This window comes from Rhinoderma darwinii, chromosome 11, assembly GCF_050947455.1.
Source record: "Rhinoderma darwinii isolate aRhiDar2 chromosome 11, aRhiDar2.hap1, whole genome shotgun sequence".
Taxonomy (NCBI): domain Eukaryota; kingdom Metazoa; phylum Chordata; class Amphibia; order Anura; family Rhinodermatidae; genus Rhinoderma; species Rhinoderma darwinii.
Genome location: NC_134697.1, coordinates 34,649,456 through 34,666,270, shown reverse-complemented (window position 1 = coordinate 34,666,270; position 16,815 = coordinate 34,649,456). Strand labels below are relative to the sequence as shown.

The window sequence follows — 16,815 nt, the reverse complement described above, 5'->3', positions numbered from 1 at the left end:
CAGTGTAAAGCCCCCTTTACAGAATACTAGAGGCAAACAGAGCAAGCGCTCTCTCAGAATGTCTGTACTCCGCATGCACTACAGACCCTGAGATATCCCCTGGCAATACAGATGTAGCAATCTTTAACACGTTAAAGAGAACCTGTCAGCAGTTTTGTGGTCTCAAAACTGCTGAGAGTGATATTGGGGATTGGGGATTCAATAGCGCGTCGGGGGATTTCAACATAATTTTGCATCAGTTACATGTACAAGAAAATGGGTATGTTAAAATGTTTGACATGGTGACGTGGGAGTAAACTTTTAAGAATTGTAAACTGTTGAAAGTTCCCTTTAAAGAGTGACTACACTTTCATCAAACACTTGACATGTCATAAAGACATCTCAAAAGTTTAGATCGGTGATGCTCCAGGTGCGGAGATCCCCACCATTGCTGAAACTAAGTGCAATGCGCTCGGCTGAGCGCTTTGCACCTTCGTCTGTGATCGGCGCTACCTGTCAAGCTGTAGACTGTTTACATCTCAGCACCCGGACCCCTACTGATCCAAACTTTTGATATGTCACTATGACATGTCAAAAGTTTGCTGACAGTGTAGTTACTTATTAAATACACTGTGGCAAGAAGCTCTTTCATTTGACTTTTTCAATGGCTTTTGTTGTGTGATTTCACGCTGCAGCAAGTGATCAGTCAAGTTCAACTTTGTTACAGCTGTATCTTTAAAACTGACACGACCAATCAGGATAGCTCTGTGATAGGCACAAAACAGCCAGATACCATCCATTTAAACTACCTATATGTGAAGCCATATTGGAAATGTATCTTGTAATGTACTTCCGGTAACTGTTCCTCACGGTTCAGGACCATCGCGCAATTCTGGATTAAAAAGTAATTTGGGAATGTTTCTCCTAAAACATCACATGCATGAATTAAAATGTTCTGCTTTGTATAGGTAGTTGATTATAATTAGCATTGTGCCAATGCTATACTAGTACCAGGAAAATAGGGGTCGGGAGAGGATTCATTCCAATTTTCGGCTTTCATCCTCTCCGTAGTTGTGGCTGTTTTTGTTTTTTGGAAAATACAGACCATTCAGTTATCAAAATAGTCTTAATAATCCATTCCTGAGGCATTTCTGCCTTGGAGCTGTAGATCGAGCCAGGCATTCATTTTAACCTTTTTTGCTGATAAACATATCAAGTGCTTTATTTCTCAATGGCTATCCTGGAATCTTCCTCCCATGGAACAAAATAGTTGTGGTTGGTGTCTGGTCAGATATCTATGTGCCCATAGTAGACCAACGTTAAAGATGGTGATGGGGGGGGGGGGTAAAGGCTATTGCTGGCGAATGCAGACTGGTCTGTCTACCTTTACTTGCGCTAGCCTTCATGTTTATGTCCTGATTGAGTGCATAATTAAATTGGGGTTATTTGGGCACATGAAAGAAAATTATTTTGAGGGCCCACCCATCTATACAGAACTTGTGCACGTCTACTTTTAAATGCATTGTGGTTATTGCACACACAGGTCATCAATGAGGTTTAGTAGGTGGGCACCAAATGGGGTTGTCTTCAGCTGGAGCTTTGGCGTGGATTATTGTGTCAGAGCCTGGGCCCACTAGAGGTTGGCCAGTCTGACCATGTTGGGTATGGACCACTGACTGTGGGGCGAGGATGTAGATTCTTTAGAATTTTGGGATCATTTCTGCCATATGTTATGACCCCTATGTCTGACTTACTTTTACTCTGCAGACTAGCCTAATGTTAAGGAGAAAACATTATTGTTGCTGTTCACCACCAGAACACAGGTAGTATTTTGTTACGCTCCAGCCATTGTCCGTTTTAATGCCATTTTCTTGTGGTGACGTGTAATGGAGATCAGTATTTTTCTGTGGCTGTATTCATCCTTCGATAGCGTAACACGTCTGTGATTCATTACTAGTGTCTGTCTTACATCAGTAGCGTGATTATCCCCCAGGGATTCTATAGTTACTGGAGTAAGCTCTTTCGCATTGATCTGAAGTTGAACGCACACGCCAGTATAAAATGAACACGATGAGGTAATGGCTGTGAGGTCACGTATAAATTATCTTCGGTGAACGTTTTAGAGGGATGTCAGTATTTCAGAACTGGATAGATGAGTTGGCTATGTATAGTCGTCTTATGGCTTATGCTTCTATATGCAACCTGCAAAATCTGAAAAGATGAATTCCTCACATCGGGAATTGTGGCTGTAGACCTATCTAATTTTTGGGGTCCCATTATGTCCTCATTTTGACAGCTTGGCTGTAGTCAAATATAGAGCCATATATCTGCTCTCCTTTAACGTATGCATAATACATTAACCTAATGTGGTGTTCTCAATAGAAACATGGAAATTCACGGTAGACGCTCGCCAGCTGCAGAGCCTGTTGCTTGGTATAGGGCGGATGCAGCTTAGCAAACATAGTGATTGAAGAAAATATTCATTAAGACTCTAATTGATCCCTAAAGTAAAAAAAAAAAAACATCTTCCCAAGATTTTCTTAATCTCTGAAGATCATTACGATTTCAATTTCCTTCAAGATTGCACGTGATCTCAGAGAAGGCAGAAAACAGATAATCTTGAAAATGAATTATTGGGACATTAGTCAGATCAGTTTCCCAATATGATGATGATGATGATGATGATGATGATGATGATAATGCTGTGACAATCTCCTATATACAGACAGAGGGCTTTCAAAGCAAATCAAATTGTTCTTCTTTTTAAGACTTTCATGTTGCTCTAAATAACCATCACAATGCAGCTGGATCGGAGCCTGAAAACACGTTTCCCATCTGAAAGCCGAGGTTAAGAGATGAACACAATCCGGAGTCATGCCAAATTTAGTGTTTACGGTCATTCACATAAAGCATGTGTTCTCGCACATTAAAGGGGTTGCTTTGTATCTGGAGTATTCCCTGTCTTCTTGCTTTGTAAAGACTTTTATCTGGTTTTGGTCAAAGTTGTTGCCATGACTCAGATATTGATGTTCCTTGAAGTGTTATGGATCTGGCAGAGGTTTAGGAAACGATTGCCAAAATCTATTCTTGTTGCAAAAATTTAGCAAAACAGACATGCAAGTGAGAACTGCCATGTTCTTTTCTTTTTTAAGGGGACACAGTATCTATTTGGTGTTCTTTGAACACTTTTGTCATGCACCGCCCCCTGCATGCCCCGCCCTAGGTATAACACAGAGTACACTATGTTCCTAATTATTATGCACATGGCATTTTTGTTTGTTTTTCCTAACCAGTCAGTATTTGTAAGTTTGTGGGGTTGTTTTGTTTTTTATCCTAAACAGGTCTATTACAATGTGGATGTTATTACAAGCGGAAGTACTGATAATGGCAATGGGTTTATTTAAATTTTGAAAAGAACACAAAAAATATGTTGTTCCTAATTATTATAATGCAGTTGTGGAAAACATTCAATGGGACATGATGACATTCATATCAAGCAGAAATCTGTTATTTGCTGCATGCACAGATCATTTTCAATTAAAGTGTAATTAAACGTTTGACAAACTTCTGAGATGTCTTAGTGACATGTTAGAAGTTTTGATTGGTGGGGGTCCGAGCACTGAGACTTCATGTATGTTTGGCCATTTCCGGAAATCAATGTATCTGAGTTCGGGTTCAATAGAAAGTCTATGAGCCCGTACTCTGATACATCGGCTTACCGGAAAAAGCCGAAACAGAAACTAAGCGGCTGAGTGCTCACACGAGAGCTTCTGCCGCTTCGTTTTAGTGATTGGCGGTGGTCTTGGTGCTCGGACCCCCACCAATCAAAACTTCTAACACGTCACTATGACATGTCAGAAGTTTGTCAAATGTTTAGTTACCCTTTAAATAAACACAAGTTAAATCCAAAATATTATATTTACAGATCAAGTTACATGTGATATATGAGCCCTTCTTTGAGATGACTTTAAGAACTCTTTTATCCATTGGACTTGTAAGTCCATGTAAAGTTTCTGCTTGTATTTCCTTTGTGGATGCCAGTATTGCCTCCCAGAGCTGCTGTTTTTGATGTATACTGACGGCCACTCTCATAGATCTTCCTGTTAAGGATGACCCACAGGTTCTCAATAGGATTGAGGTCAGGAGATGATGGGAGCCAAACCATGATTTTTTTTTCTCCTTTTATGCCCATAGCAACCAAGGAGTCAATGGTGTATTTTGCAACATGGGATGGTGCATTGTCTAGTGTGAATATTATTTTATTTCGGAAAGCACGATTCTTCTTTATTAATTCATGGCAGAAAAGGCTCAGTTAGGAACTCCACGTATCGTTCAGAGTTAATTTTGACTCCCTCAGGGATCCTAAAGGGACCTACCATTTTACTTCCCAATATTCCGGACCAAATCTTCACTCTGCCACCTCCTTGCTGACGTCGCAGTCTTGTTGGAACAGGGTGGCCGTTCACCAGCCATCCAGAACTCCATCCATCAGGACTATCCAGTGAAGCACGGCATTCATCGGTGAATAAAACTGTTTGAAAATTAGTCTTCATGTATTTCTGAGCCCACTGCAAGCGCTTCTCTTTGTTAGTTGTGTTTGGTGGTGGCCTAACTACAGGTTTACACACAACTGTCAGCATGTGGAGGATCCTACATCAAGAGGTACGTGACACTCCGGTGACACCAGCAGCTTCAAATACCTGTTTGCTGCTCAACAGTGGCATTTTTACTTCTGCCCTTTTAATGCAATTAATTTGTCTCACAGAAACTTATTGAGCCTTTATCAGATCGTATTCTGTTCACAGTTCAATGATCGCTCTTCAGTTTTCATGAAATATCAATAGTTTTCATGCCTTTTGCAAGACATTAAACTATTTCATGCTTGAGAAAGGTCTTACTTCCTCCCCAAATTGACTTGTAAACAAGGAGACGTGCTGCCGACATGATAGTGATTGTAGTAACGAGTCCTCGTCCCCATACATAGCTCATTGAGAAAGGAGCGCCAATCAACGTGCAGTCTTGTTGATCGACGCTCATTTACACGGCTCTCGTCGGGCCGTCTAAGAGGACCTTAACTTTCCCTTTAATCAAGGTTTACTGGCAATCTAATTAACAAACCTGTTTGAGATTGATGCCAGACAGCTAAAAAAAACATGTTTTTTGAAAAAAATAAAACCTAAATGATCATTTAACTGAAATCCTAATCGAATTTAACTTGCATAATAATTTGGAACATGGTGTATAAGTATTGCCAGAATTTGTTTTACTCTATCTTTGAAGTTTAAATAGATTTAGACAGTGCCCCCCATAGAGCCTCCTGTAGATAGTGCCCCCATAGATCCCCCTGTAGATAGTAGCCCCTGTAGATAGGTCCGTGCTGCCTGGCCCATAAATGATATGGGCAGGGTGGCGTGGGCACCGTAGCAGCTGCGGGCAGGGGGCCCTAAGAGGATGGGGTCCCTGGGTAAATGTCCAGTTTGCGGCCCTACCAATAACAGTAGTTGAACAAAATTCTATAGACATTCCTTTTTTTATAGTTCAGAGTTCAAAATACAAAATGTGCCCGGGACCAGACCGCATTAAAACATAATGAAAAGAAAGGGAAGCAAAATAAAAAGACAGAGGGTTACCTTCAATCAGTGGCGTAACTACCGCTGTAGCAGCCGTAGCGGCTGCTACGGGGCCCTGCGGCATGAGGGGGCCCGTGTCGCCCGCCGGCACGGGCTCCCACAATGGCCGGAGGCTCCGCTAGCTGCCGCTATGGCTACTACAGCGCAACGCCACTGAACATTACGGCAGAGCAGGGAGGTATCTCCCCGCTCTGCCATTAAAGGGGTTGTTCCTACAAAAGACATGTATCCCCTATCCACAGGATAGGGGATACATGTGTGATCGCTGGCAGCGATAGGGAGAACGGGGGACCGAAAATCCCCTGAAGTTCATCATCACAAACCTCGGACTTCCGGGATCTGTGTCGGCAGCTCCGTAGAAATGAATGGAGCGCCGGTCGCGCTTGTGCGCATGCGTTAACAGCACTCCTTTCATTTTTATTGAGCTGCGCAGACTCCGGAAGTCAGAGGTTAGTCATGGAGAACTTTGGGGGACTTTCGGTCCTCCGTTCTCCCTATCGCTGCCAGCGATCACACATGTATCCCCTATCCTGTGGATAGGGGATACATGTCTTTTGTAGGACACACTATAGGTCGGATTTTTTTGGGGGGTTGGGGCTGTATGGTGTTATCTACAGGGGAGTGCTGTATGGCGTTATCTACAGGGGGGCCTGTAAAAAAGGCACGATCTACAAGGGGGGTTGTGTAACACCCAGGGGAGGGGGGGCCCCAGTCAAAAGTTTGCTATGGGGCCCTGTCTTTCCTAGTTACGCCCCTGCCTCCAATCAAGGTGTCGTCTGTTTTGGAAGATTATTAGAAGTAGCAGGAAGGTAAACATCTAGAGGCAATAACCATTAATGATCACCTGTCCAGTATCGTCTCGGACACATTACCCAAAATCGAAAAAGTTTTGGCTCCATGGAAGACACAATTGGGTTTGTAACAATGGATGCATGTGGTGAGCGAAGAAATGAGAGACCATAAAATAAAGAACACCTTTTGATGCGTGTGTGTGTCTGTCTTTTTCCCCACTTGAGACTTTAGTTTTGATACACATACAATCTTGTTAGCACTTCTTCCAGTACTCTACATTGACTCAGCTTGTTTAGGCTGTGTTCACATCATCGTTGCCCTTCCATTGAGGGGTTCCGTCGGGTTAACCACTCAACGCAAAGGCATACTGAAACCTCCGCTTCTGTTTCCCTCACTTTTGATCTCAAAGCAAATCTACCTGCAGAGCACCACTATTTATCCACAATATTGGGCAAGGGTAGTGTATTATATGTGGGCTGCCTGGGTTTGTGTGCCGGGGCTGATTTTTAGTCTCAGTCCGGCCCTGTTATCATGTAACGGCTGTTTTCTATGGTGATTCCATTATCTAGCAGCCGTGAACCTCAAATAAGACCCTCAAAGTCTACCAGGAGTGATAACATTGATCTATAAAACAGCAATTGGATTTTTTTATGGCCGCTTCTTTCAGATAAGTCATCTGGAGTGTCCTGTAGATATAATATTTTATTCATACAGGTAGTAATATATTTTTTTACAGATCAGCTCTAACTATATTTAATATGCACATTACTGCGGTGCCTGCACCATTAAGTATATGGCTTCATGAAGGTGACCAGATATTATTGATTCTTTATAATGTACCCTTGGTCTAGAAATAGTGTTTAAAAGTTAGATGGTTTGTAAACCGCAGTCCTGTCCGGTTATTCTTTACCATCACTCTGGATCTATTGAGTACATGTATTTTCCAGAAGAGAATTCATGTGACTGGAGCTGCACACCCAACATCCTCTGAGCGGTTTCTATCCATGACTTGATGAATCTATTTATGGAAACTCTGGTATTCGCTCATGGAGACGTAAGTGCGTCTTGTGGAAAGTTCCCTTATTGAATTTGCAATGTGGTAGTTAATGCAAGGGAAATGTGAACATTCAGGCCGGCATTTAGCTCTGTTAGCGGACTATGTAAACCAGTCTTCGTAAATTATGAAAATTTTAGGAGACACATAAATATTCAAGGCTGTTAATAGATCTGTCACATAGTTGTATAAACTTCCTTACACTGCTTACTCTTCTAAGAGACAAGAAGTCTGGGATCTAAGCTGAGAGGCGATAATTGTAGAAATTCTCAGAAATACAAGGTCTGTGAGAGTCCTCGCTGAATCTATGCAAGTTATGTAAAGAGAATAGTGGTAACTACAGGTAAGCAGACCATGGGGTACATTAATTGCCCCCTTTTCCTTAAACCTGCACTGTGTCCCCAACTATTGGCCAGTCAACCGGTTCTTTAAAGGACCTATCTGTAGCCACCATCTGGGCCTGTACTTGACTCTCTTTCTACTGGCAATGGCTATAGGGACCCCATTCCAAAGTGAGTTATGGGACCTAATGATTATTACAAGAACAGTAAGTGGTCATCTCTGTTACATGGCTAACAATAGCGGTCTCAATTACGTTAAGTGGTCTTTTGAGGCTTTTTTGGGGAGGGAAGGGGTAGAAGGTTTATATATGGACTGTCAGCTGGGGCAATCTGGCCACTAAAGCTAACAATATTGCTACTCTACCGAGAGCCTTTAATTGCGCTCTTTGTGGTCACCAGCACCGGAGATTTCTTCCTGTATGATCTCTCTTTGGTGCCAATGTTAGGCAACCAAAAGTGAGTCTGTACACCGCTCGGTCTCAAAGCTCGCACCCCCACCGATCAAAAATTCCGACGTCACTTTGACGCGGCAAAAGTTTTTTTAAAAGTTTTTAGTTGCCCTTTAATGTTGAATATTAATAAAGGTGTAGTACATTTTCAGAGCTTATAGTGGGGAGTATGGCCCATTCTGACTTCGTTGTACGCCCTTGGGTAAAGAATGGATGGGAACTTTGACTCTCCATGCTAGGGTTGGGTTTTGTTTTTTTAATGCAAGACTGAATTTATATTTTACTGTTCATATTATTTAAATCATTTGTCATTTGGAAGATTTTTTTTTATGTGAACTTTTCAAACAGACAGAACCAATTTTGTTTTCACTTTATTAGTGGTGTAAAAACTTTTATTATTACATTCTACAAAAGTATTTACATTATTATTAAAAATAAAAAGTCAGCATGGTCTGTCTTCAGCTCTGTACGTATATATACAATGAATTATATGTAGCTTTCGGTACTGATTAAGATAGGACAGTCCAGAAGGTGCACGGGTTTAGAGGAAGACGTAGGGAAACACATTAGGCACTTGCAATGATAACAGATGGTGCTGGCTCTAGCAGTGGCCAAAATGTTTTTTTTGTTCCTTGAAGCTCAGCGACGACATAAGGGAAAACTTAATGTTATTGTTGTTCAGTTTGTTTTGGAATTTTAACAACCAGCTCCATAGGCTCCTTTTGTTTGTTGCTGTATGACTGACGAATCACATCCACTGCCCGCTGGTGTGTCACATTCTGCAGTGTCTCTCCGTCAACCGACACCAGTTCATAGCCAGCCTAGAAATTTAGTAAACTCGTGTTTCAGTGACCAATTATTTGTTATATTTCATTATTTTCATTTAGGCCTTATTCACACGAATGCGTTAAATGTCCGTGTGACGGCCATTGAAACAACGGCCGTCACACGGACCTATATAATTCAATGTGGCCGTTCACACGGACCTATATAATTCAATGTGGCCGTTCACACGGCCATTGTTTCAACGGTCCGTGTGAAAATAGGACATGTCCTATTTTTTCACGCTTCACGCATCCCTCCATAGACTCTAGTCTATGGGGGATGCGTGATATCGCGTCCGGCAGCGCAGAGCACGGATGCACCTCGGACGTGAAAAATGGCCGTCTTTTACGTCCGAGATGCGCAACGCCCTTGTGAATCTAGCCTTATTTTCAATCGTTTTTATTCTTATTCAAAAATACATAAAATCAAAAATAAATAATTCTTCTATTACTGTAATTTTGTTATCCTAGTTTCATCTGCATATGTATATATTGGTCTGCTTTGGGCCAGAGACCCCACTCAGATACTGGAATATTGTTATTTTTTGGGAGAAAAACAAAGATAGGAGTTTTCTGATATCTAGCTGTGTGTATTCTCCTTTCTACAGAAGATCTGATACAGATGTAGCAAGCTCCACTTGACAAACGGTGCACTACTCTATTTGCGTAGGGTGCCACAGCGTGCTACTCTATTTAGCGTACCATTCTAATACATTTACTATTAGAACAGCACGTTATGTGAATCGCGTACTGCGCCAGGGCACCCTATGTAAAATGTTGCGCATTGTTCATCAAGTTGGCACATGCTACATCTATATATCAATTTACTATCCATCCTTTGAATGTATTTTAGATATTTTTACGCTGCTATTTGCTTTACTGCAGTTCACTTTACAGTCACCGAGGTGGGGGATCCATTACGGACTTTGTACAGGGGCATTACTAGATCCACGAAGTACAGTCATTTATTTTGATGTGGGCTTGTGAAATCAGTTTTATCACAGTGGCACCCATTCGCTTAAAGACATTGGGGGGGCGGGGATTTTAAGAAAAGCTTTATGCCGGTATTATGGGGTTAAAAAAAACAAAATTGCAAATTTGCGACTTTTTGCGGCTTTCTTGCGCTCAAGCCACTTTGGAAAGCGGATGGGGCTTGGTTAAAGGGGTGGGGCCACTAACAGACCATCTAATTGACTATAATTATAGTAAATCTTAGTGGAAATCTAAGCCAGCTCGTAGATGCCGTGGATTTTGCTTTGTGGCCCGTGAAGGGCCCCGCATGCGACAAATAAATTAAGAGGTGTGGCTAAAATTGCTGACCGCAACAACTATTGGCGATACAGTGTATGTATTATATCCCCCTCAAGTCAAGCAATTCAAAAACTGTAAAGCAAAGTAATCAAACAGTTACTCAATATTTTCTGTAGGTAGTAATGGCTTACTATATTACCTGGATGAATGCTGGAGAAGTGACTACTGATATTCTGAGCATAAAATGTGCTCTACTTTTATATTTTAACCACTGGGAAGTAAGGAAGTGAAAACCTCTAAATGTTGCGGTCAAATTGTGATTTTTGCCACGATTTTCACAAATGGTTGTCACTTCTTCAGGTCAGAGTAAAAAGCTCACCCAGTTTATGAATTTTAATTTGGTACTAAGGTGTAATCGTAGTCCCAGATCTTAAGACCACACCAAAATAATTTAGGTTTCCTTTGTGAAGCTTACAATTAAAAAAATAAAAGTAGTGAAATGGTAATTGCCGAGTATCAAGATCATATTATTATTACCTGCAGTTCACCACTGACAAAAGCTGCTCCTCCTGGAAAGATCTTCTCTATTTTAACCATTGGTTGAATTTTCGATTCGATGCCCCCAGAAATGCTTATTCCTATAATAAATGTAAATGTATTATAATTATTTATTTAGGACTTGACAGAGGTATATTAAAATTACAATTAACCCTATTTCATACATCACACATCTGATGACTCTTTATTAACCTTTCCAAGTCTGCGATTGAAGATAAACCCAATTTCTTTAAAGCAAACATTTCCCTTAAAAATCATCAGTGTTAAAGGAAACCTGTTCTCATATGTACATTCCCTAAATCGCCGCCATAGCATTATATAAAATTGTAATAGGTTTCTAAAGATGTCACTCTCTGAAATGACCCTTGCAGCATAGAGGAAAAAATAAAGTTATGAAGTAGTGCACGCTACCTGTGAAGAGTCATGGTAGCGGACCTGGTCCTCAAGACTCATACAGTCCTGGCTTGATTGCTGCCCCACAGGCCGGGGTACATCAGCTCTGGCGCATGCGCAGATTAAGTGGAGGTCAGTGCACCCCACTTGCCTGCCTATGTACTGGATGCAGCTGGAGCTGGCTTGTAATGGTCTATCCTGACGTGTGGGTCATCAATTTAAGCCAGGACTGCATGACTCCTGAGAACCGAGACCGCCCCAAAACTCTTCATAGGTAGCGCGCACTGCCGCTACTTTATGACTTTATTTTTTCTTTGATGCTACATGGGATATTTCAGAGAGTGAAATCTATAGAATCCTATTACCACCATGTATAATACTATGGCGGCAGTTTAGGGGCTCTATATTTGATGACAGGTTCCATTCAAGGAACATCCTGCCTTATCTGCAGAAGGAGCGGAGTAGATTGATGTATAGTTTTATAGGAAAAGATTCAGTATAACTTGTCATTTTTTTATTTAAAACCTTGATCCCATTGGCTTTATGGGTCCAGTGGGTGGAGTGACTCAATGATTGACTGCCTTGTCTGTGTGAGGATGCATACAGAGATAGCGGCCAATCACTGAGTAGAACCGCCCCCCGGACTCCTAAGCCAAGCATGAGTAGAGAAAACTACGCTCCTTCTGTTCTATAACATGGATGTTCAACAAGACCGCTCTGCTTTAGGCTTCACCCTTCAATTACATCCTAATGGCAGTTGTGCTGTCAGTCAGTCGGGGGTTTCCAAACGCAAGCATGGTAGCATGTATGAAGTTGGACAGTTAGATTATCATACTCAAATTCTATTGTTCTCCTGAGACATAAATGGTGCGGTTTTTCCAGAGGGGTCTGTCGACCCCCCATTTCCGTCTGTTTGATATTGATAGGTACGTTACCTACAAGACTTGTTAATTTGGGAATTGTAAGTCAATTGTTAGTCAAAGGATTTTTCTGCAAGAAATGTAATATGTATGCCCAAATTTTGTATCTTATTTAAAGGGCAACAGGAAATAATACTCGAGACTATTGTTATGAAATCAGGGCAATAAACATGTAGCTTACCCAACGACTGCTTCATTTTGGAGACCGACACGGTCACAAGCTCATATTCCTCCTTCTTCTCATCACTGAAGCCATTTTGTGACACCAGATCAGTATTTGAAGGATTGGTCACCATCTCCAATTTCATAGGCTTCAGCTTGATGTCAAGATTTGAAGCACTCAGAGAAACACCACCAAAAATCTGAGATAAGATTGGCCTGGATTTCTTGGGTTTGTTAAGCACAGAATAAGCATTGTCTTTTTTTTCTCTAGATCTACTGCGAGTAGTTCTTGATGCCTTTGAGTTCTCACTTGAGTCTTTTTGGTCTTTTCTACTCCTCGTAGGCAAAGACTTATTATCATTGGGCAGAGATGAGGACACTTGGGATAAAGTAGAAGACTTTGTGGGTTCAGTAAGAAGCCAATTTGGTCTTGCAGGCCTAGAGGAAGACTTACTTAAAGTTATGTTTTGGGAATCATATAAATCGACTGGCACATCTTCAAGTGGGATAAAGTTTTTAGAATGTGTCCGTTTTATATTTGTAGTATGTGATATCTGTAGCCTCTCCAATTCCCCTATCAGCATTTTATCATTGCTTATGTCTTCTACTGGCTTAAGTTGGAAGGCTCCTCTGTGATCTGATTTAAAAAAGAAAAAAAAAAAAAAAGAGTAAATATTTTTCTAAAAAGAGCACTAAACCTACAGGTAGGGCTCATTCAGACATGCGTAATCCTCGTCCGTGTGCCGTGCATTGAAATAACTCACAGCACACGGACCCATTCATTTCAATGGGGCTATTCAGATATGCGTGAGTTTTATGCAGTGAGTGTCAATTGCGTGAAACTCACTGCATGTCCTATATTGGTGCGTTTTGCACACCTAGTCGCCCATTGAAGTCTATGGGTGCGTAAAAACCACGGACAGCACACGGTCGACATCCGTGTGTCACGCATCAGTTACATGGAAAAGTAGAGAAATAAATAATAAAAAAGTGCTTGCACGGACGTGAAAAACACATGCCACATGCAAAGCACACTGATGCCAATACGCAACGCACACGGACATGAAATGTTGGAAAAACGCTGCATTTCTTACATGCGCAAATCGTACACGCTCGTCTGAATGTAGCCTGAAGTTGGGTTCCCACAGTGCAGATATGCTGCAGATTTTGGTTGCGTTTTTTTTTTTTTTAGCCAAAACCAGGAACGGCCTGGTTTTGGCTAAAATAAAGGCCTTATAGGTCTCCTCTGCTGGATCCAATAATGGTTTTGGCTAAAAAAAAAAACCGCAAGCAAAGTCTGCAGCAAATCTGCACTGTGGAAAACCAACCTTAAGCTATCAGTTTATAAAGGTGAATCCTCTAGAAAGAGCTGTTAATATATAATGTTTCTGGAGGTAATCAGAACTGGAGATATTAAAGTATTGACCAAATCAGCGGACAAAGTTTATGATTCTGGGAAAACCCCTTTGATTGGATTGTTGACAAGAAGTCCAAAAGAAAATTATCACCTATCCACAGCATATGTCCCAATTTTTTGATCGCTGGGGGTCCCACCGCTGGGACCCCTACCGATCATGAGAGTAAGGAGGAGCTTTAATGGAGCGGCGAATGGCTGTACTTGGCTGTTTCCATCATTCCCATAGACTTTTAATGGAGCAGTAGCGTGTATAGTTGACCGCCGCTCCATTCAATGTCCTCCTCACTGCGGTTGACAAGCGAGGGAAAACTGGGGGTTCGGGACCCCCGTTCTCATGATCGGTGGGCGTCACACCAGTGGGGCCCCCAGCGATCAGATTTTTATCACTTATCCTGTGGATAGGTGATAATTTAGGATTCTGGGAAAACCCCTTTAAATGAACACTAATGTCTGCATTTTCCAGCCTGAACAGGCCAGTACTAGCGGGCAGTAGATTGTACATTTGCTGTGTGGTTGAATGCAGAGACTAGACTTTAGGACTTTTAGTACCTCTTTATACTGTATTCATATACAGTAGATTTAACATATCATTTACATATTATGTAAATAATTTAAAGGAACACTAAAATGTTTTGATAAAGGTAAATAGGAGATCAACTTGCCCGCAGCGTTTGTCAGAATTTGCATGTTCCTGAAACAGTCCTATAGAAATGTTGTAGAAAACATGGGTTCATTTCATGTTAATTTCCATTTTACAACTTCGGGGTGGGGCTTAGAATTGTATTGTAACATGAATCCTATTGCAGACAGAGCAGTGGGGAAGGCTCCTTCTGCAGCAGGTTGTCTTAGAGCCAGTCAAGGTTTGTGAGAACGAGGAGGGTAAAAATGGCTGATCTCATGGGATACATTAATTATATATATATTTCTCAGCTTTGAGAGAAGAAGATTAAAGGAGTTGTTCAGGATTAGAAAAAGATTACTGCTTTTTCTCCAGAAACAGTGCCACACCTGTCCACAGGTTGTGAGTGGTATTGCAGCTCCACGGTATTCACTTCAATGGAGCTGAGCTGCATTACCAAACATAACACATGGATAGGTGTTGAACTGTTTCTTGAAGAAAGCAGCCATGTCTTTTTTTTTTTTCTTCTAATCCTAGACCATCCCTGCAATGAAATGCTGAAATGTTTTTTTTTTCTGTTTATGTATTTTCTATGTTTAGTGTTCCTTTAAGAATTGCAGTCACATTCAGTGAAACATTTAACTCATTACTAACCAGGAACTGGTGTGACAAGATGTTTCTTGGGAAGTGTGCTGGACATGGCCGGCCAGAGTGCAGGAGAAGTCACTAGAATACACAACATAAAATAAATGAAAACATTGGAATTAGAGAAAAGTCTTATTTAAAGGGGTTTTCCCATACCTCCCAACATTCAAGTATCACAAAGAGGAACAATTATTTTTTATTTTAATCCACGCGTCTAATCTCACCCAATCCCCGCCCATACACACCCGATTAAGCCCACACAGCATCATACTCCCTTAGGGTATGTTCACACGGCGTCCGTAACGGCTGAAATTACGGGGCTGTTTTCAGGAGAAAACAGCCCCGTCATTTCAGCCGCAACGGCATGTGCAGGCGCTTGAACGCCGCGTCCATTACGGACGTAACTGGAGCTGGTTTTCCATGGAGTCCATGGAAAACGGCTCCATTTACGTCTGAAGAAATGACATGACACTGTATCAGGTCATGTCACGGGTCGAAAGTTGCCATTTTTTTACTGGTTGTTTGACCAATAAAAGAACATATTGATTGAAATTTGTGAGACGTGTGCTGCTGTTCAACCACGCTTTTTCTGATATCCACAGGATCTGTCATAAATGTCATATAGATGCGGGTCGCACCTATCTCTAGAGCGGGGCCCCTAAACCCTCTGTGTGTGTCGGCTGATTTCCGACCATGAAGGTGAAAACAGCGTAGCTCTCTGGAGCTATGCTGATTTCGTAAGCCCCATAGAACTGAATGGTAGTTATGGAAACAGCGTAGCTCGCATGCTTCGCTGCTTCCATAACTGCTATTCACTACTATGGGAGTTACGGAAACAGCGTAGCTCAGCGAGCTATGCTGTTTTCGTAACTCCCGATCATAAAGTCAGGAAGTGGCCGGGAGTCAGAATAGCAGACAAAGCTAGAACAGGGTTTAGGTGGCCCCGTTCCAGAGATAGATGCGGGTCCCAGAGGTGGGACCCGCATCTATCTGACATTTATGACATATCCTGTGGATATGTCATAAACGTCCCTTGTGGGAAAACTCCAAATCTTCTGGAAAAACATTGTGACATTGTGGTGCATCAGCATTTTAGAGTAATAACTCTATCTATATCCAATTATCATGACACCGACAGTAAATACTCAAAACGCAAAGTACCATCTCACTAAGAAGGTACGCTGCCCAGTGACAGCTGTGTGAAAGCCACAGTGGGAAGTCCTGAGTGTTCCAGTACCACCTCTGCCTCAATGAGAAGCATTAGTTCTGGAATGTCTTGTGGGTGTTCTTCATTCCTATCCATTCACACTGTAAGTGTGTCTGATCAGGTATTTATTAAGGACAAAAATACTGTACTAATTGGTATTGCCAGGTGCAGTGTATGGGAGTACACCCAGGAATAACCATAGTCTGGCCTAGAGAAGGAGTTTTCTTTTAGATATTTATTACTTTGGAATTGACTATTAGCTACTTTTTATTACTAGACTCTTGTCTGACCTCAGTATTATTTTCCCTGCATAATTACTACCCAAATCAACTGCATGGTGCATTTTTTTTTTCTAGTCAACTGTCTCTCTGCTTATAGTGGCCACACACCTTCGATAGCTGAAAGGCGAATGCTTGTTCGGCCGACATCTATTCTTCCCAACCCCACCATACACATGCATGCTGGTGGCTTGTCTCCCCGGAGAACAAAGGATCAGGCATGTTGAGTCTGGACACCCACATACATATTAGACGGTCGGCTGGTCTCTCCAAAATTGGCGGGTACGTTTGTTGTT

The 16,815-nt window shown here is 41.7% G+C and overlaps 1 protein-coding gene across 2 annotated transcripts in view; it reads right to left on the bottom strand.

Annotated features, from left to right (window-relative positions):
• Positions 1–8,655: 8,655 nt before the first annotated feature.
• PDZD7 (PDZ domain containing 7) overlaps positions 8,656–16,815 on the bottom strand; it is a 56,489-nt gene continuing 48,329 nt past the window's right edge. For both annotated transcript variants that reach the window (XM_075842412.1, XM_075842413.1), the window contains 4 exons: positions 15,044–15,115; positions 12,373–12,990; positions 10,858–10,958; positions 8,656–9,066 (listed from right to left, as the gene is read on the bottom strand). In XM_075842412.1, coding sequence (XP_075698527.1) covers positions 8,914–9,066; positions 10,858–10,958; positions 12,373–12,990; positions 15,044–15,115 — 944 coding nt within the window. In that variant the 3' untranslated portion in view covers positions 8,656–8,913. The remainder of the gene's footprint in view (positions 9,067–10,857; positions 10,959–12,372; positions 12,991–15,043; positions 15,116–16,815) is intronic.